Raw genomic sequence first — 21,744 nt, forward strand, 5'->3', positions numbered from 1 at the left:
TACCTATGTTAGTGCAGGCAGTGTGTTCATGGGCATACTGATAGAACCTCCTGGCAGCTGCATGGTTCATCTGGATCAGGGTGACACAGCGCTCACACCACACTTCCTCTGGCTGATTCACAGGCAGGAAAGAGCTGAAGACGAGGTTTACCAGGCGCCGAGTCACAGGCCGAGAATCAGTTTCCAGACGAACCAAAATATGTTCCATAGGGCATATTTTCCAAAACTGTATATAAAGCATATATGCATAAAAAAAAGTTCCTATAATCTTGAAAACATTTTAAACAAAATTTCCAAAACATAACCAAAAAAAAAAAAAAAAAAAAAAAGATTTTAATGTTTGAGAATTCATTTCAAATTACTATACCAGAATCTGTGAATTTTCTGTAAAGAAATTAGAATTTATAAAGTGTACCTGAATATTAGGTACCTAAGTATAAAGTTGTTGGGGGAATTAATTAGCATCATGCTTGATACATAGTAAACTCAAATGATAGCTATTATTATCAGTGTAATAACTTTCAAATTTCTTAAAACGGCATAACTTTGGACCCATTAATATGAAAAGTGAGTAAAAAAAAATTGTAACAGAGTTTTGACATAGAAAACTAAAGTGTAATACCACGCTGTCTACCTTAAAGACACAAAAGCATCACTCTTTTGCCAGGCACTTCTGAATAAAATTTATCCAACATCCCACTGGTTACCGGTCCCATTCAGGATAGAGCTACATTTTCTCTTGCATCACCCCACTCCTTTCCCTATCAATGCCACTGCATTAGGCAGACTCTCTCCAGCATCCAGCCTAGCTGATCACGATACCTGGTCTCTCTGCTCCTATTACTCCCTTCTCTAGTGCACTTTATGCCCCGCTGCTAGATAACCTGCATAAAGAAGAACTGACCATACTGTTCCTTTACTCAGAAGCATTCACAGGTGCCTACAGAGTAGGGACCAAACTTCTAAGCAAGAAATTGAAGAGAAAAATATTATATTTTTAAAATATATTAGAGTAAGTGAAAGAAAACAGATTTTAATGGGAGAATGTTCAACTCCTGTTTCAACCGGTAATCTTGTGAAAATATACTCTAAACTAGTTTCTTCATCTGTAAAATGGGGATAATATCATTGACCTTGCATTTTCCTCAAGGAACTTGCTCTAATGGTTATCCCCTATATAGTATTTTCAACTGGATCCCTTCCATCAGCATTTAAATATGTTCATGTCACTCCAATCTTCAAAATAAATAGATAAATAAACGCCACACGATTATGCTTTCCTTCTCTGCTCTTGCCTCTATACTTTTAAAATCCAAACTCTCCAGTCAGTCATAAGAACTTTGTCACTCTGTCCTGCCTGGTACACACACACACACACACACACACACACACACACACACATATATATTTCCCAGTTTATATAGCTGATAGCATACTATATACACTTCTACACCTTGTTTTTATACTTATATATCTTAGAGGTATTGTCATGTAAGCATCATAAAATGCTTCTCCTCATTCTTTTCTAGAGTTACATGAATGCACCAAAAATTTATGTAACTGATGCTATACTGATGAAAATTACAGGTTGTTTCCAAATCCTTTGCCATGACAAAACATTTTTATAGTAAATTTTAGAAAACTATTCTGTGGAGGAAGAAAGTTTAGTTTTATCAAAAAACATAAAATTAAAAACATCATAATTAACATTTTTAGCCAAAAGTTGAATAGAATTAAAGAGAACAGTTTCACTACAATAGGATGCCAAAATGTATATTTATTACACAGCAAATATCTGCTGGCTTCCTTTTGTAAAATGTAGGGGGGAGGGAAAGGTCATAATCAACATTCTTCCAAGTACTCAATATGTGCCAAGCATTTAAATATTTCATCAACTATTTTAACAAAAACTTTCATACATAAGAAAAAAATACAATGTAAGGTAGGGGTTGCTTACTTACATTAATGTCTTTAAAACACACACACAAACACACACACTCTGATATTTCTAGAATTTTTAATGAAAAACACACAACAAAAATTTATGATGCAAACAATTGGTTAAATTACATCAGTTACTGGTTTGTTGAAAACATAATTACCGAAACTCTTACAATTAAAATTGCTTGTCTGTTTGATGAGAACAACGTACTTATTTCATGTCTGAAATAAGAAACATTCTATTTATCCCACCTTAGCAGCTCTCACAGCTTTAACTTTCAGCAGCATATCAACAAAAGCCACTCTCACTTTCTCAGAATTGTCATGGAGACTGTATTTTAGCGTTGGCAAAAGCTGTTCTAATAATGGGTGGCTTAGTTTATTATCCAAAAGTATTGGCAGACACTACAACAAAAGAGAAAGATAAACAGTTCAAAACTAGAACATGCCAATGAAAAATTTAAGAAAAATTCAGTTAAGAAAACATTCAGTTCCATCTTTACAAGAACTATATTAGTGAGATAAACATACCTACAGAAAGCACATTTTTCTAAAAGTTTCATATAAAAAGCAATTTGCTAATAAACTGATATAGTTTCAATGTCTGATAATCAGTTCATTCCTTGTTTTGTTCAAATAAGATTAAAGCAATTATAAACAAAATACTCAAGCTTTCGCTTAGCTAAATTTTAGGTTTTCAGAGTTGAAAGAAACATGGAACAACAAACAATGGCTGGTAGAGTGGTCTCTAAATCCAGCTGCATCTGAAGTTGGGGTCCAAGGCTTTTTTTTTTTAAAAGCCTACACATTATCTGTATTTACCGGCACGACAGAATGTTCATGGTATACTGAGTGAGAACCAGAGGCTGCACAGCAATCCGTTTTTGTTACACTTGTACAGTCACACGTGATTGTTCTCACATAGTACTTTAGATTGGCATTTAATGTTCCTTTACAGGAAAAAGAGGTTAAATGATCTGTCCAAGTTCATACAAAGGAAGAACTGGAGCTCAGGTCTTAAGATACTAGGTCCAGCACTCCTTAAGGTCTACTACACCTTCTCTTTCCAGTTATTAGGAGAAAGGATATTTTAATGGGTTATTAAAAGTACATCCACAAAAAAAAAAAGTCAATTTTACTGTGCAACTTAAAACAAATTTTCTGAAAGTACATACAACAACTGTTCTAAAACACTGTACCAAAGGACGGTCTGGTTAGATTCACCTGCCTACACCAGCTATCTCTACTGCCTCATCTGCTCCAAACTAGAACTGCTCCCACCACTCTGACTAAAGGCACCAACAACCTCCATCTTGTTAAAACCAACACACCCTTTTCAGTCCTACTTTACTTACTTCTTTTTGAAACACTCCTCCCTTGGCTTACATAACATCACATTCTCCTAATTTTCCCTCTATTTCTCTGCCCTTTCCTTTGCAGACTTTTGCTTACTCCTCTTCTACCCAAGGGCCCCATCTGTTCCTCCTCACAAATTACCTATTTGGCCCCTTTTGATACTTAGATTGTTAGGTTACTGCAGCAATCCACATGAGAGACGCTAACTGTCTGGATTAGAACAGTGAGATGGAGACAAGTTGGCACATTTCAGAGAATTCTCGGGAGAAAAAATGGATAAGACTTAGTTGTAGGAGTGGGGGGAAAAGAAGAAATAATATCATTCAGCTTTCTTAAGCAATTTAGCAGATGGCATTACCACATCAAAGAGAGAAGAGGAGGGAAGGGGTGAAAGAGAAAGAAGTATCACATCACCCTCTGGAGTAGTGGCAGGTTTGGGGAAGAAGATAAGAAATTCGCTACTAGAGATAACAATGGCTGTAGATGCATCACAGTCACTGGGATCCCCTGTAAGGAATAGTTTATTCCCCCAGCTATCGATAGTGCTGCCAGAAAGTGGCCCTCAGCTGTCAGCCTGCTTTGGGGATGGCCTTACTGAAGAAAACTACCTCCAAGGTTATACCTCCTTTGGGGAGGATCATGTTGCTTGTATTCAACACATCACCGTAGGGTATAAAGATCTGGTCCCTTATGCCAAGCTGAGACAAGTCTGAAGGGCTATGCTAGCTCCAGAGCTCCCATGAGGCTGCCTGAGTCTTCACTGGGATTGTTCCACAGCTTAACTTTTCCTTTTGCCCAATTCTGTTTCCTTCTCCCCCTTCCAAAGGTGTTGATCCCAGGAGTACTTCCCTAAATCAATGTCTTGTACCCTAATATCCATCTCAGAGTTGGCTTCCCAGGAACCTAACCTGAAACAGATATTCCATCTGAGGTACCTGAGAGTCACCCAAATGAAGATCTCAAGTAAACAGTTGTCTATAAACTGGGGTCAACTGCATACAGTTGCAGTTAAAGTCAAGACTGTGAATTAGATTGCCTAGGTTGAGCCTATCACAGTGAAATAAGAAGGTGGCATTCCTCAGAGCTCTGCCTTAGGCCAATGTTTAAAGCATAAGAGGAATTGGGGGAGGAGGGGCATCACTGAGGGTTTATAACGTCCAGAAGGACAGAGAGGAAAAGTAAGCTTTGTGTAAGCTAAGGGAATGGTCTAGGGTAAAATGCTGCTCAGAGATTAACAAAAGAATAGCAAAATAGTCATGTGAAATTCATATTAAAGGGGACACCAGGAGTTTAGCTAGAAATGTTTTATTGGAGTAATGGACCTAGAAGATCATTAGGGAATGGTGGGTTATAGAATCCATAATGAAATGGAGACAGAATATTTAGGTGACCATATAATTTAACATCTAAACAGGCATTCTTCTGAGGGTAAAAAGACTGCTACTAACAATTACTGCAGAGCAATAGGCACAGCCAGAACATATGTTAACCCAACAAAATACAGACCACCTTTACAAAAGTTCTACTGCAAAGAGAAGAGAGAGGGCTGGTATCTGCATCTGAATGTAAAGCCAAGGGAAGATTTTTATTTGTTTTTAGGTAGAGATTTGAAATGTTTACAAAGACACAGGAAGCATGCTGCTGAGAGGGAGAGGCTGAACACTCACCAAAACAAACACAAACAAACACAAACAAACAAACCAAAAATGATAATAAATCAGAGAGGTTCCTGACAAGGTGGGAGGGGCAGATACAAGTAGCCCCTGCCTTCTAACAGAAAGGAGGGAGGAGCACAGGTGTTTGGCAGTGAAAGGCCAAAGTAGAGCCTCTCTCAAAATGTGTTTTCCATGTGAAGGAAGAGAAGGTCATCTGCTTTGTATGCATGGGAGGTAGAAGGTTTTAAATGGTTGTTTCAAGCAGTGGGAAAGCGAGATCACTTTTTTTTCACTAGTCTCAGAGGCCCTCAGGAAAAGTCTTTACATTTGTCTCTTTTATAGCTCCCCTCTTAAAGATACACCAAACACAACTTCCAAGAGGATTCACCATTTTAGCCTTGGTAATCTTCTCTCTGGCTCTCTACCACATCTACACACTTCTATTGGCAAAGTTAAAAAAAAAAAAAAAAAAAAAAAAAAAAAAAAAAAAAAAACAGACCATTCTCCACTACCAACTAAAGTCCAAACTATAATTTCAATGTACCAACTTGGTTCAGGTTGATTAAAAAATAATGTGAGCTATTCTTGCAAAGCTTCAGTTACTATTGCTGGTGATGGGGTGGGGAGTTATTAAAAAAAAAATCACTCAAATAAATCCAAATATGTTATATGTACAAGGTGCTATACAAAGCATAAATACTACCTGGAAAGACAATAAAGAAACCCAAAGTGGGCCTTATTATGTTGCCACACTGATCAGTGGTTCTCAAACCTGTGTGCATCAGAATGACCTCGAGAGCTAACAGAAACAGAGGTCAGGCTCACTGAAGTAGGGGAAGGTGTGTGTCTTCTATGCATCTGCCAAGTTCCTCAGGTGATTCTGATACCCATCAAAATTACAGAACCATTGGATTAGATCACAGTTCCCTTACCATCAAGGTCGTAAGTTCAACCCACTAAGAGCACAATCTGATATAAAACAGAAGGTTAATAGCGGTTCTATCTATGTGGTAAAATTATGGGTGGTTTTTTTTAAAGTCATTTTTTTCTTCTCTATATTCTCCAACAATTCTACTATGAATCAATATTGCTTATATAGAAAATCTTACCTTAAAGACAGAACAACGAACTTCAGCTGAGCTTGTATCAAAAGCTAGTTCCCCAGTTACTTTCTTTAGAAGATCAATAAGAATGGTTGGAGGCATCATTTCCCAGTATTTGGACGTTATTTTACAAACACCAAGGATCCCTGTGGAACGGACCACTGGATAAGGATCTTCTAAAAGGCTCTACAAATAGCAGGGGGAAAAAGTAAAGTATTTTAAAAGGACAACATAGAAACAGCTGGAGCTTTATCTGCTATATCCCATTGTGATAGTTAATTTTATGTGTCCACTTGGCTAGGCTATGGTGTCTAGTTGTTTGATCAAACACTAGTCTTGATGTCACTATGAACGTATTTACATGTGATTAACATTTAAATCAGTTGACCTTAAGTAAAGCAGGTTATCCTCGACAATGTGGGTGGGCCTCATCCAATCAGTTGAAGGCTTTAAGAGCAAAAACTGAGATTCCCCAAGGGAAGATTGTAGATAGACATCTTGCCAGAATTTCCAGCTACTGATTTTAGACACAAGACTGCCAAAGTTTCCAGCCTATTGCCTGAGCTATGAATTTTCGACTTGCCAGCTCCCACAATCACATGAGCTAATTCCTTAAAACAAATATCTTTATATATTATCTGGAAACCCTGGTGACCTAGCAGTTAAGTGCTACGGCTGCTAACCAAGAGGTCAGCAGTTCGAATCCACCAGGTGCTCCTTGGAAACTCTGTGGGGCAGTTCTACCCTGTCCTATAGGGTTGCTATGAGTTGGAATCAACTCGACGGCCACAGGTTTGTTTTTTTTTGGTTTTATATATTATCTATACATAGGAGAATATGTACATGAACACATACACACACACATACATTGTATATATATAAAGATACATATACATACCACATATGTGTGTATATTTACACATATATATTATATATATATATACACACACACACACACACATATACATACATATATCTTAATAGTTCTGTTTCTCTGGAGAACCCTAAGACACTCATCGATAGGACTTTGCTGAAAGCAGGGCCTCAAATATTAGTTTCATAATTAAAATAAGATATGCAGAACCTTAAGGCAATTGTAGCAATAACAGATACAGCCTATGTAAACCGTTTTTTTGAATTTCCAAAACATTTTGTTGAATTTGTAATGCACAAAACCCAAAATAAAATAATTCTACTTGTAATAAATTAATCCAGGCAATGATCATCAATGGCTGCTGTCTTAGTCATCTAGTGCTGCTATAACAGAAACACCACAAGTGGTTGGTTTAAATGAAGAGAAGTTTATTTCCTCACAGTCAAAGAAGGCTAAAAGTCCAAATTCAGAGTGTCAGCTCCAGGGGAAGTCTTTCTCTCTCTGTTGGCCTTCTCATCAGTGTTCCCCCGGACTAGAAGCTTCTCTGCATGGGGACCCCAGTCCAAAGGACGCGCTATGCTCCCAGCACTGCTTTCTAGATGGTACGAGGTCCCCCTGTCTCACTGCTCACTTCTGTCTTTTATATCTCAAGAGATTGCCTCAGGACACAATCCAGTCTTATAGATCCAGTCCTGCCTTACTAACACAACTGCCACCCATCCTCCCTCATTAACATCATAGAGGCAGGATTTACAACATACAGGAAAATCACACAGTACCAGGAATCATGGCCCAGCCAAACTGATATACACATATTTTGGGGGACATAATTCAATCCATGACAGCTGCTAATAATACAAAAAGAGACAGACACTATGTACCTCCGATGGAAACAAACATCACCACCTATGAAGTAATCCGACAAAACAAACAAAACCCCCAAAACATGAATCTAATCAACGCTGACATTTAACTATCAATTTACAGGCACTACAGAGGGCAGAGAAAGATACTAAAAGCACAAAAGGAAGATTCTGTAAAATCCAGACTGTAAGAAACTCAACAGAACAATCCGGCTTCTTTAACAGCAGTAACAACAACAAATAGCAAGCAAAAAGAGAGAGAGAGAACTTACAGTCTAAGAGAGTTAAGCTATATATCAACTAATCACTATATATGAACTTTATTTAAATACAGATTCAAACAAACTAAGAAAATATGACTGGAAAAATGTGAACAATGGGTATTTAATGACATTAAGGAATCATTCTTTTTTCTTTAGGTGTGATAATGGTATAATTATATTAAAAAAAAAAAAAAAGAATCCCTATATTTTAGATTTCTCTGTTGAAGTACTTACAGCTGAAATTATATGTTGTCTGAGATCTGCTTCAAAATAAGGGAAGAAAAAGAAATCATATTAGCCTTGAGTTAGTAATAACTGAGATTGAGTGACAGGTACATAATAGTTTATTAGACCAGTCTATTTCTATTATGCTTGAATTTTTCCATTATAAAAGTTTTTTTAATAAAAATAATTCTCCATACTTAGAAAAAAAAAAAAGACTTCAAGTTAAGGTACAAAAGCATTTATCTTCTCTCCTTCCCAAAATCTCACCAAAATGACAAATAATAAAGAAAAGTCCTTAGCAATGCTAAAAACAAAAAAACTGAGGAATTTCCCTAACAAAGAATGCAATTAAGGGACAGACTGATGGAGAAAAGAGCAGAAAAATTAGTAACCTAAAGCAATCTTATGAGAAGGCTGCTCTGAAGATAGAAAGCAGTGCACTAAACAGATCTCAGACAAACGTCCAAGCCCAGGCTGAAGACTACAAAGAGCAGAAGAAGGCTGAGTGAGGATAGTTAATAAAAGGACTGCAAACAACCTCCTTGCAGACAGAGGGCAGTAGTTGGAGGAGTAAGCATTTGCTCCCAGGCTAAAGCCTTAAAAATAGTTTCTAAACACAACAAATAATCTGCCAGGAAAGAGTTCCTGAAACAAAGGACAAAAGAGCCAGAGATAATGACACAATCTTCAGAAGAGAAAAAAAAAAAAAAAACCCAGGAAAAGAAAACAATGCCATCTTGGAGAAAAGGATAGGTCCTCTACTTGGGTGATTGTGGGGATGACAAGCCTGTCTATTTCTCTTCTACATACCCTAAAGGGAATTCTATCTGCCGACAAGCCCTGCCAATATGCAAAGTTCAATGCCCAATTTACTATTCAAGGAAGAAGCGTGTTAAAGACATAATTCCACACAATTAGAGAAAAATACATGCTACCTACCCAATCAAAACAATCCTTATTCAGAAATAGACTGGAAAAGCAAGGATGACCATTCATGTGAGAAAAAGCAAACAGGAAAAAAAAAAGGTGAAAAAATTATAATTCAGAAACGAGCATCAGAAATCTAGAGGTCAAAAATATGATTTCAAATTTTAAGACATAGTAAAAGAGCTAAGTAACAGAATGACATGGATAAACAACAAATTAAAAAAGATTCAAGTGTAGAAAATCACCCAGACAATGTAGCAGATACATGGGAATTTGAGGACTTATCCGTGGCATTCACAAGGTTTATGATGTTGTTGTTATGTGCCATCGAGTCAGTTCTGACTTACAGTGACCCTATGTACAACAGAATGAAACAATGCCCAGTCCTGAACCATCCCTGCAATTGCTGTTATGCCTGAGCCAATTGTTGCAGCCATTGTGTCAATACATCTCGTTGATGGTCTTCCTCTTTTTCACTGACCCTCTACTTTACCAAGCATGATGTCCTTCTCAAGGGACTGGTCACTCCTGATAACATGTCCAAAGTATGTGAGGAGTAGTCTCGCCATCCTTGTTTCTAAAACAACATTCTGGCTGCACTTCTTCCAAGAAAGATTTGTTCATTCTTCTTACATTCCACAGTATATTCAATATTCTTCGCCAACACCGTTTAATTCAAAGGCTTCAATTCTTGTTTGGTCTTCCTTACTCACTGTCCACCTTTTGTACACATATGAGACTGAAAACACTGTGACTTGGGCCAGATGCACTTTCGTCTTTAAGGTGATATCTTTGCTTATTAACATTTTAAAGAGGTCTTTTACAGTAGATTTGCGCAAAGCAATGTGTCCTTTGATTTCCTGATGATGCTTCCATGGGTGTTGATTGTGGATCCAAGTAAAATGAAATCCTTGACAACTTCAATCTTTTCTCCATTTATCATTATTATTGGACCAGTTATTTTCAATAATATCCTTTTAAAGTAACAAAAATAAATTCTGGGTAATCTGCATAATCACTTTATAGTCACATACTCTCATAAGAGTTCAGAGTCCATACCTGTGTTAGTGCTTCAAATCACATTTTCACCAAATAATCACTCAAAATGATAGCACTTAACTTGTAATAATGTTTCTACAAACAGAATCCTTGGATCCCTAGATCTACAGACATTCATGGGAGTCCTCAAGTTTTTATCTTTTAGAAAAGGTCTCCAAGAAGCTGAAAACATTCCTCTTGAGAACAGGAACAAGACAAGGGTGTCCTTTATCACCACTCCTATTTAACACTGTGCTGGAAGTCCTAGTTAGAGCAATAAGGCAAGAAAAAGAAATAAAGGGCATCCAAGTTGGTACTGAAGAAGTAAAACTGTCCTTATTTGCAGATGATATGATACTATATATGGAAAACCTGAAAGACTCCACAAGAAAACTACTAGAACTAATAGAAAGATTCAGCAGAGTAGTAGGCTAGAAGATAAACACACAAAAATCAGTTGGGAGGCAGTGTCAAGACGGCGGAGTAGTCAGACGCTTCGAGTGGTTCCTCTTAAACAAAGACCTGAAAAAACAAGTGAATCAATTATATATCACAACCTAGGAGCCCTGAACATCAAAGGCAAAGTTGAGGAATCAGACTGACCGGCAGTGGGAGGGAGAGACGGTTCAGAAGTACTGAGGAGTTGCCAGACCTGACCTGGCGGTAGCCGGAGCCCTTCAGGCCAGATCAGCTCGTGGTGTGCAGAGAGGCAAGCAGTGGCGCACAGGAGGCGTTTTCGACATCGTGAGAGACCCCAGTGGCAGACAGTCTACTTGGCCACTCTGAACCAGTGAGAAGCAGCCCGCGATTGGCAAAAGATAAGTAGTTGTGACTGGCCTACTGCGCAGATCAAAAACACCCATCCCCTTAGGGAAAAACTTCTCTCCCATTTACCTCCCTGCTCTACACTGGATCCGGGATGGCTTCAGAAATTGCTGAGTCCCCTGGGCCAGAAGTTGGACCTGTCACGCACCCTGAGCCATTCTTCCAGCCTTGGAGAGGGAACAAATTAACACACTGGGGAAAAATAATCTGCTGGCTCCCCTAAGCCAGTAACTCAGGGTAGGCACAGCTCCCTAGCCTAGGCACAGGCATAAAGGGTTCACGGACTTTGAATGCCTTTCGCCCCTGCATAGACCTATGTGGGCCCATTTCAACAGGGTAGGCCCTCATTACCACAGTACAACAGAGTGTGTACCTGAACTCTAACTTCAACTGCTTCAGCTGTGAAGTGGCAGGTTCATGATATTTAACACTGCTTCGCCCACTAAACAGGGTATTCACGTACCCACATCAGGGGCCTGAGGACAGGTGGCTCCACACTTGCCACCTAGCCACCTGTGACAGGGGCCCAAGAGTAAGAGGTGCCACCAGTCCTTACAGCCAAAAGTGCTGGCTGCTCATAGTCCGGCTGCAAAACCTGCACACCTACGCACTCTAGGGAACAGGGACACACTTTCAGCCCAGACACTCAGGGGTGGCCGTTGGCCCCCTGCACTGCTCAGCATGTGCCCCTGTTGCAGCCAGATGCCTGTGCCTACACCAAACACTCATGCCTGTCTAGGACTGTAGGCGAGAGCCTGCACCACACACTTGGTGGCTGACTACCTGGACATCTGAGCTGAATCCATACAAAAGGAGTGGGCGGACTGCTGGGCTCACATACTTAGTGGCAGTTCTGGCCAACTGGCGGCAGGATGTTGGAGCTTCAGGGGCACCAGTGATTGGGTTAGCTTACGTGAGCAGCCTATTTGGGCATATAAAAACAAAACAAAATAAGAAGCTAGGACAGAATAAGCAAACATAAAATAAATATAATAACTTATTGATGGCTCGGAGACAACAGTCAGTATCAAATCACATACGGGGCAGACCATGATGATTTCAGCAAGCTCTCAAAATAAAGAATCAAGAAATATTCTGGAGGAAGAGAACTTCTTGGAATTACCAGAGGAAGCACACAAAAGATTAATATACAGAACTCTTCAAGAGATCAGGAAAGAAATTAGGTGATATGCGGATCTTGAAATAGAGGAACTTAAGAAGATTAGAGAAGAGCATAATGACAAATTTAACAGGCTGTAAAAACCCACAGAGAGACACCAATCAGGAATTCAGAAGATTAACAACAAAATATCAGAATTAGACAACTCAATAAAAAGTCATAGGAGCAGAACTGAGGCAATGGAAGACAGAATTAGTGAGATTGAAGATAAAGCACTTGACACCAACTTATTTGAGGAAAACTCAGATAAAAGGATTAAAAACAAAGAAGAAACCATAGAATTATGTGGGACTCTATCAAGAGGAATAACCTACAAGTGACTGGAGTATCAGAACAGGGGGAACAGAAAATATAGAGAAAATTGTTGAAGATTTGTTGGCAGAAAACTTCCCCGATATTGGGAAAAATGAGAAGATATTTATCCAAGATGCTCATCGAACCCCACATAACGTAGATTCCAAAAGAAAGTCACCAAGACATATTACAAACAAACTTGTCAAAACCAAAGATAAAGAGAGAATTTTAAGAGTAGCTAGGGATAAATGAAAAGTCACCTACAAAGGAGAGTCAATAAGACTAAGCTTGGACTACTCAGAAGAAACCATGCAGGTAAGAAGGCAGTGGGATGACATATATAAAGCCTTGAAGGAAAAAAAATTGCCAGCCAATAATTATATATCCAGCAAAACTGTCTCTCAAATATGATGGTGAAATTAGACCATTTCCAGATAAACAAGAAGTTTAGGGAATTTGCAAAAACCAAACTAAAATTATAAGAAATACTAAAGGGAGTCTTCTGGTTAGAAAATCAATAACATGAGATAACAACCCAAGGCTAGACTACAGGACAGAACAAACAGATATCAACCCAGATAGGGAAGTCACAAAAGCAAATTAAAGCTAAAACACTGAAACTAGGGAAACAGAGTTGTCAATATAATATTAAAACAAAGCAAAAAAGAGAAAGTTAAAAATGTAGTCATAAATTTTTCACACGGAGAGTAAGTCAAGGCGATATAAAGAAATAAAAGACTAATTTAAAGTTAGAAAAATAGGGGTAAATATTAAGGTAACCACAAAAGAAACTAACAATCCTACACATCAAAATAAAAAACAAGAAAAATACAAAGACTCAGCAAATACAAAATCAACAACAATGAAAAAGATGAAAAGAAAATACATAAAGAAAAATGGCTCAGCACAGAAAATTAAGGGGAACAAATAAACTGTCAACAACACGCACACAAAAATATCAAAATGACAGCACTAAATTCATACCTATCAATGATTACACTGAATGTAAATGGATTAAATGCACCAATAAAAAGACAGAGAGGGGCAGAATGGATAAAAAAACACAATCTGTCTACATGCTGCCTACAAGAGACACACCTTAGACTTAAAGACACAAACAAACTAAAACTCAAAGAATAGAAAAAAATATATTGAGCAAACAAAACTCAAGAAAGGGCAAAAGTGGCAATATTAATCTCTGACAAAATAGACTTTAAAGTGAAACCCACCACAAAGGATAAGGAAAGACACTATATAACGACTAAAGGGTCAATATACCAGGAGGACATTACAATAATAAATATTTATGCACCCAATGACAGGGCTCCAAAATACATAAAACAAACTCTAACAGCAATGAAAAGAGATATAGACAGCTCCACAATAATAGTAGGAGACTTCAACACACCACTTTTGGAAACGGACAGAACATCCAGAAAGAAGCTCAACAAAGACACAGAAAATATAAATGCTACAATCAACCAACTTGATCTCATGGACATATGCCGAACACTCCACCCAACAGTAGCCAAGTATACTTTCTTTTTCAACGCACATGGAACATTCTCCAGAACAGACTACATACTAGGCCATAAAGCAAGCCTTAACAGAATCCAAAGCACTGAAATATTACAAAGCATTCTTTCTAGCCATAAAGCCATAAAAGTAGACATCAATAACAGAAAAAGCAAGGAAAAAATAATGAAAAACATGGAAACTGAACAACACCTTGCTCAAAAACTACTGGCTTATAGAAGAAATTAAGGATGGAATAAAGAAATTCATAGAATCAAACAAGAATGAAAACACATCCCACCATAACCTTTGGGACACAGCAAAAGCAATGCTCAGGGGTCAGTTTATGGCAATAAATGCACACATCCAAAAAGAAGAAAGGGCCAAAATCAAACATTAACCCTGCAACTGGAACAAGTAGAAAGAGGGCAGCAAAGAAGCCCTCTGGTGCCAGAAGAAAGGCAACAATAAGAATTAGAACAGAATTAAATGAAATAGAGAACACAAAAACAATTGAAAGAGTGAACAAGACAAAAAGCTGGTTCTTTGAAAAGATCAACAAAATTGATAAGCCACTGGCCAAACTGACAAAAGAAAAACAGGAGAGGAAGCAAATAACCCTTATAAGAAATGAGATGGGTGATATCACAACAGACCCAACTGAAATTAAAAGAATCATAACAGAACATTATGAAAAATTGCACACTAACAAATTTGAAAATTTAGAGGAAGTGGACAAATTTCTAGAAACTCACCACCTACCTAAACTAACACAGAGGTAGAACTAAATAAACCCATAATAAAAGAAGAGACTGAAAAGGTAACTTAAAAGCTCCCAACAAAAAAAAGCCCTGGCCCGGATGGTTTCACTGGAGAATTCTACCAAACTTTCAGAGAAGAGTTAACACCACTTCTACTAAAGGTATTTCAGAGCATAGAAAAGGATGGATTACTTCCAAACTCATTCTATGAAGCCAGCATAACCTTGATACCAAAACCAGGTAAAGACACCAGAAAAAAAGAAAATTACACACCAGTATTCCTCATGAACACAGACACAAAAATCCTCAACAAAATTCTAGCCAAGAGAATTCAGCAACATATCAAAAAAAAATTCACCATGATCAAGTGGGATTTATATCAGGTATGCAGGGATGGTTCAACATTAGAAAAACAGTCAGTGTAATGCATCACATAAATAAAACAAAATACAAGAACCACCGATGCAGAAGAGACATTTGACAAAGTCCAACACCCATGCATGATAAAAACTCTCAACAAAATAGGAATAGAAGGGAAATTCCTCAACATAATTAACGGCATTTATACAAAGCCAACAGCTAATATCATCATACATGGAGAGAGTCTGAAAGCATTCCCTTTGAGAACAGAAACAAGACAAGGATACTCTTTATCACCACCCTTATTCAGCATTGTGCTGGAGGTCCTAGCCAGAGCAATCAGGCTAGAAAAAGAAATAAAGGGCATCCCATTTGGTAGGGAAGAAGTATACTTGCAGATGATATGATCTTATACACAGAAAACCCCAAAGAATCCACAAGGAAACTACTAGAACTAATAGAAGATTTCAGCAAAGTATTAGGATCCAAGATAAACATACAAAAATCAGTTGGATTCCATTACACCAACAAAGAGAACTTGGAAGAGGAAATCACCAAATTGATACCATTTACAATAGCCCCCAAGAAGATAAAATACTTAGGAATAAATCTAACCAGAGATGTAAAAGACCGATACAATGAAAACTACAAGACACTACTGCAAGAAACCAAAAGACACCTGCATAAGTGGAAAAACATACCTTGCTCTTGGATAGTAAGAATCAACATTGTAAAAAATGTTAATTTTACCCAAAGTTATCTACAGACACAATGCAATCCCGATCCAAATTCCAAAGGCATTTTTTAAGGAGATGGAGAAACAAATCACCAACTTCTTACAGAAAGGGAAGAGGACCTGGATAAGTAAAGCATTACTGAAGAACAACAAAGTGGAAGGCCTCACACTACCTGATTTTAGAACCTATTATACCACCATAGTAGTCAGAACAGCCTGGTACTGGTACAACAAGATACATAGACCAATGGAACAGAATTCAGAATCCAGATGTAAATTCTCCCACCTATGAGCAGCTGATAGTTGACAATGGCCCAAAGTTCATTAATTGAGGAAAAGACAGTCTAATAAATGGTGCTGACATAACTGGATATCCATCTGCAAAAACCTGAAACGAGACCCATACTTCACACCACGCACAAAAACTAACACAAAATGGATCAAAGACCTAAATATCAAATTGAAAACGATAAAGATCATGGAAGAAAAAATAGGGATAACACTAGGGGCCCTAATACATGGCATAAACAGAATACGAACCATAAATAACAATGCACAAACACCAGAAGAGAAACTAAATAACTGGGAGCTCCTAAAAACCACCCCAACAAGGCTAGCATTAATACAAAAATCACAAGATAATGAATGTTGGAGAGGTTGTGGAGAGACTGGAACACATATACTGTTGGTGGGAATGTAAAATGGCACAACCACTTTGGAAATCAATTTTGTGCTGTCTTAAAAAAAAGCTAGAAATAGAAGTACCATATGATCCCACTCCTTGGAATATATCCCAGAGAGATAAGAGCCATCACACAAATAGATATATGCACACCAATGTTCACTGCAGCACTGTTCACATTAGCAAAAAGATGGAAACAACCAAGGTGCCCGTCAACGGACAAACGGATAAACAAATTACGCAGTATATTCACACAACGGAATACGATGCAAACATAAAGAACAATGATGAATCCGTGAAACACCTTATAACATGGAGGAATCTGGAAGGCATTATGCTGAGTGAATTTAGTCAGTCACAAAGGGACAAATATTGTATGAGACCACTATTCTAAGAAGTCAAGAAAAGGTTTAAACATAGAAGAAAACATTCTTTGATGGTTACGAGGGTGGGGAGGGAGGGAGAGAGGAATTCACTAACTAGATAGTAGACAAGAGTTATCTTAGGTGAACGGAAGGACAACACACACTACAGGGGAAGTCAGCACAACTAGACTAAACCAAAGCTAAGAAGTTTCCTGAATACAACAAAACACTTTGAGGGACAGAGTAGCAGGGGTGAGGGTCTGGGGACCATGCTTTCAGGGGACATCTAGGTCAACTGGCATAACAAAGTTTATTAAAAAAATGTTCTGCATCCTACTTTAGTGAGTGGTGTCTGGGGTCTTAAAAGCTAGTTAGTGGCCATCTAAGATACATCAATTTGTCCCAACCCACCTGGATTAAAGGAGAATGAAGAACACCAAAGACACAAGGAAAGTATTAGCCCAAGAGACAGAAAGGGCCACATAAACCAGACACTGCAACAGCCTGAGACCAGAGGAAGTAGATGGTGCCCGGCTACCACCAATGACCACCCTGACAGGGAACACAGCAGAAAGTCCTTCATGGAGCAGGAGAAAAGTGGGGTGCAGAACTCAAATTCTAGTAAAAAGACCAGACTTAATGGTTTGACTGAGACTGGAGGAACTGCAGAAAGCATGCTCCCTGGACTCTGTCAAACCAGAACTAAAACAATTCCCAAGGCCAACTCTTCAGATAAAGATAGACTGGACTATGGGACATAAAATGATAGTACATAAGAGTGTGCTTCTTAGCTCAAGTAGATACGTAAGACTAAATGGGCAGCTCCTGTCCTGAGGTGAGATGAGAAGACAGAGAAGGTCAGGAGCTGCTTCAACGGACATGGAAAATCAGGGGTGGAAAGGAAGAGTGTGCTGTCACAGTATAGGGAGAGCAATCAGGGTCACATAACAATGCATATATGAATTTTTGTATTAAAGACTAACTCGAATTATAAACTTTCACTTAAAGTACAACAATAAAAAAAAAATTATTTGGATTCCTATACACCAACGAAGAGAACAAGAAAAAGGAAATCAGGAAAGTAATACCATTTATAATAGTTCCTAAAAAAATAAAATACTTAGGAATAAATCTAAGCTGGGATATAAGAGAACTATACAAAGAAAACTACATGACATTGCTGCAAGAAACCAACAGAGATCTAAATAAATGGAAAAATATACCATGCTCATGGACAGGTAGACTCAACATAGTGAAAACGACAATTCTACCCAAAGCAATCTACAAATACAATGCAATCCCTATCCAAATACCAACAACATTCTTTTAAGAAATGGAAAAAATAATCATTAATTTTATATGGAAAAGAAAGAGGTCCCAGATAAGTAAAACATTATTGAAGAAGAATAAAGAAGGATGACTCGCACTACCTCACCTAAGAACCTACTATACAGCTACTATAGTCAAAACAGCCTGGTACTGGTACAACAACAGACACACTGACCAGTGGAACAGAATTGAGAACCCAGATGTAAATCCAACCACTTACGGTCACCTGATCTCCGACAAGGGACCAAAGTCCATCAAATGGGGAAAAGACAGTCTTTTAACAAATGGTGCTGCCAAAACTGGACGTCCATCTGCAAAAAAAATGAAACAGTACCCATACCTCACACCATACACAAAAACTAATTCAAAATGGGTCAAAGACCTAAATATAAAACCAAAAACTATGAAGTTCATAGAGGAAAAATAGGATCAACGCTAGAGACCCTAATACACGGCATTAACGGGATACAAACCGTAACTAACAACATACAAACTCCAGAAGATAAGCTAGATAACTGGGATCTTCTTAAAAGTTAAGCACTTATGGCCATCAAAAGACTTCACCAAAAGAATAAAAAAAGAAACTACAGACTGTGAAAAAAATTTTGGCTCTTACATATCTGACAAAGGTCTGATCTCTAAAATCTACAGGAAAATCCAACACCTCTACCACAAAAAAAACAAATAATCCAATTAAAAAATGGGCAAAGAAAATGAACACTTCACCAAAGAAGACATTTAAGCAGCTAACAGACACTTTAGGAAATGCTCATGATCACTAGCCATTAGGGAAATGCAAATCAAAACCACAATGAGATACCATCTCACTCTGGCATTACTGGTAGGAATCAAAAACACAGGAAATAACAAATGTTGGAGAGGCTGTGGGGAGATTGGATCTTTTATGCACTGCTAGTGGGAATGAATAAGGGTACAATCATTTTGGAAAATGATATGGCGCTTCCTTAGAAAGCTAGAAATAGAAATACCATACGATCCAGCAATACCACTGCTAGGAATATATCCAAGAGAAATAAGAGCTGTCACACGAATAGACATATGCACATCCACCTTCACTGCAGCATTGTACACAATAGCAAAAAGATGGAAACAACTTAGATGCCCATCAATAGATGAATGGATAAACAAACTATGGTACATATACACAATGGGATATTATGCAACAATAAAGAACAATGACCAATCTGCAAAGCATCTCACAACATGTATGAATCTGGAGGGCATTATGCTGAGTGAAATAAGTCAATCACAAAAGGACAAATATTGTACGAGACCACTACTATAAAAGTTCAGAAAAGGTTTACCCGCAAAAACAAACAATCTTTGATGGTTAGGAGGGAGGGCAGGGATGGGGATGGAAAAACAGTAAATAGACAGTAGATAAGTCGTAACTTTGGTGAGGAGTAAGACAGTACACAATACTGGGGAAGCCACACAACTTGTTCAGGGTAAGGTCACGGAAGCTCCATGGACAAATCCAAACTCCTTTAGGGACTGAATTACTGGGCTGAGGGCTGTGGGGACCATGGTCTGAGGGAACATCTAGCTCAATTGGCATAACATAGTTTATAAAGACAATGTTCTACATTCTACCTTGGTGAGTAGTGTCTGGCGTCTTAAAAGCGTATGAGCAGCCATTTAAGATACTCCACTGGTCTCAACCCTTCAGGAGCAAGGGAAAATGAAGAAACCTAAGGACGTAAGGGAAAGATTAGTCCAAAGGACTAACAGACCACAACTACTATGGCCTCCACCAGACGGAGTCCAGTACAACTAGATGGTACCTGGCTACCACCAACCACTGACTGCTCTGACAGGGATCACAATCGAGGGTTCTGAACAGAGCTGGAGAAAAATGTAGAACAAAATTCTAACTCAAAAAAAAAAAAAAAAGATCAGACTCACTGGCCTGACAGATACTGGAGAAACACCAAGAGTATGGCCCCCGGATACTCTTTTAGCCAAAGATGAGACAGACCCATAGGACAAAACAACACTAAAGGGGCACACCAGCCCAGGGATAAGGACTAGAAGGCAGGAGGGGACAGGAAAGCTGGTAATAGAAAACCCAAGGCTGAGAAGGGAGAGTACTAACATGTTATGGGGTTGTTAACCAATGTCGTAAAACAGTGTATGTACTAAAAACTGTTTAATGAGAAGCAAGTTTGTTCTGTAAACCTTCATCTAAAGTTCAATTAAAAAAAAAATTAAAAAAAAATAAAAAAATAAATAAATAAAGTTCAATTAAAACAAACAAACAAAAAAGTCTCCATATTACTTAAGTTTGAGAAATAAAGGAAAAGGACATTACAAGTATGAGACAAGTTAAGGGGCACGGAGGATACTAAAATAATAATTACTGTTATTTATTATCATATTATCTCATTTATCAATCCTCAAGAGACTCACTTCCATTTTACAGATCGAGTTAAGAGACTAAAAATGCTAAGTAACTTGTCTAGTAAAGTCATGAGCTTTTAATCAAGTGTTGGCAAACGACAACCTACAGGACATATCTGGCCCACCATCTGTTTTTGAATGATCCACAAGTTAAGAATGTTTTTCACATTTCTCGGATGTTCAAAAAAAAATCAAAGAATAACACTTTTTGACATGTGAAAATTACATGAAATTTAAATTTTAGTGTCTATAATCAAAGTTTTGCTAAATGTAGCCATGTTCATTTGTTTATGAATTATCTATGGCTGCTTCTGTGTTACAACAGCAGAGCTGAATAGTTGTGACAGAAACCATACAGCATGCAAAGCCTAAAATATATACTACCTGGTCTTTTAAAGAAAAATTTGCCAAACCTGCTCTTAACGATAACATTACATTGCTGCTTAAAAAAAGGAAGGAAAAAATTGATGGTGGAAAGAAGAAAATAAAGAAATGAAAAAAACTTCTGAAACAGCAGGCATTGGAAAGAAGGAAATAAAAAAAATTATTAAGAAAACTTCCTTTAAGACTGAGACTAGTAGACTGAATTCATAGTATACCGAACAGAGGAAGAAATCAAAAGGTAAAGAAAACCATCCTAAAAGTTTCAGAAACCCTTGATGCTAGATGACAATATAAAGTATTTTGACAGGTGTGGGAAAAATGATTTTGAAGATAAAATTCTATACTTGGCCAAACTGTAAATAAAGTGTGGGGATAAAATAAAAAACCATTTTGGAAATCCAACATTCACAGATATCTCCCGAATTACTCCAGAATATACTGCAGCAAAACAGGAATGATTAAAAGTTTTTCAGTTTATAATATTTACTGGCTATTACCATTTCCCCATGATACATTTATTTTATTCTCAAAAGCAATTATGGTTTTCATGGGATACACTGTTTACACACAAACTTTTACCTATTAGATTTCCAACCTAAACATAGAGTTGAAACTTTGTTATTGTTGTTTTTAATTTTAAAAATAGA

General features: G+C 37.7%; 1 protein-coding gene across 3 annotated transcripts in view; it reads right to left on the minus strand.

Annotated features, from left to right (window-relative positions):
• NCAPG2 (non-SMC condensin II complex subunit G2) overlaps positions 1 to 21,744 on the minus strand; it is a 122,077-nt gene that overhangs the window by 47,945 nt on the left and 52,388 nt on the right. For all 3 annotated transcript variants that reach the window (XM_023727982.1, XM_023727983.1, XM_004372764.2), the window contains exons 12-14: positions 6,062 to 6,241; positions 2,194 to 2,346; positions 4 to 226 (exon numbers count right to left, since the gene is read on the minus strand). In XM_023727982.1, coding sequence (XP_023583750.1) covers positions 4 to 226; positions 2,194 to 2,346; positions 6,062 to 6,241 — 556 coding nt within the window. The remainder of the gene's footprint in view (positions 1 to 3; positions 227 to 2,193; positions 2,347 to 6,061; positions 6,242 to 21,744) is intronic.

Source organism: Trichechus manatus, unplaced genomic scaffold (assembly GCF_000243295.1).
Source record: "Trichechus manatus latirostris isolate Lorelei unplaced genomic scaffold, TriManLat1.0 scaffold00020, whole genome shotgun sequence".
In the NCBI taxonomy this organism is placed as follows: domain Eukaryota; kingdom Metazoa; phylum Chordata; class Mammalia; order Sirenia; family Trichechidae; genus Trichechus; species Trichechus manatus.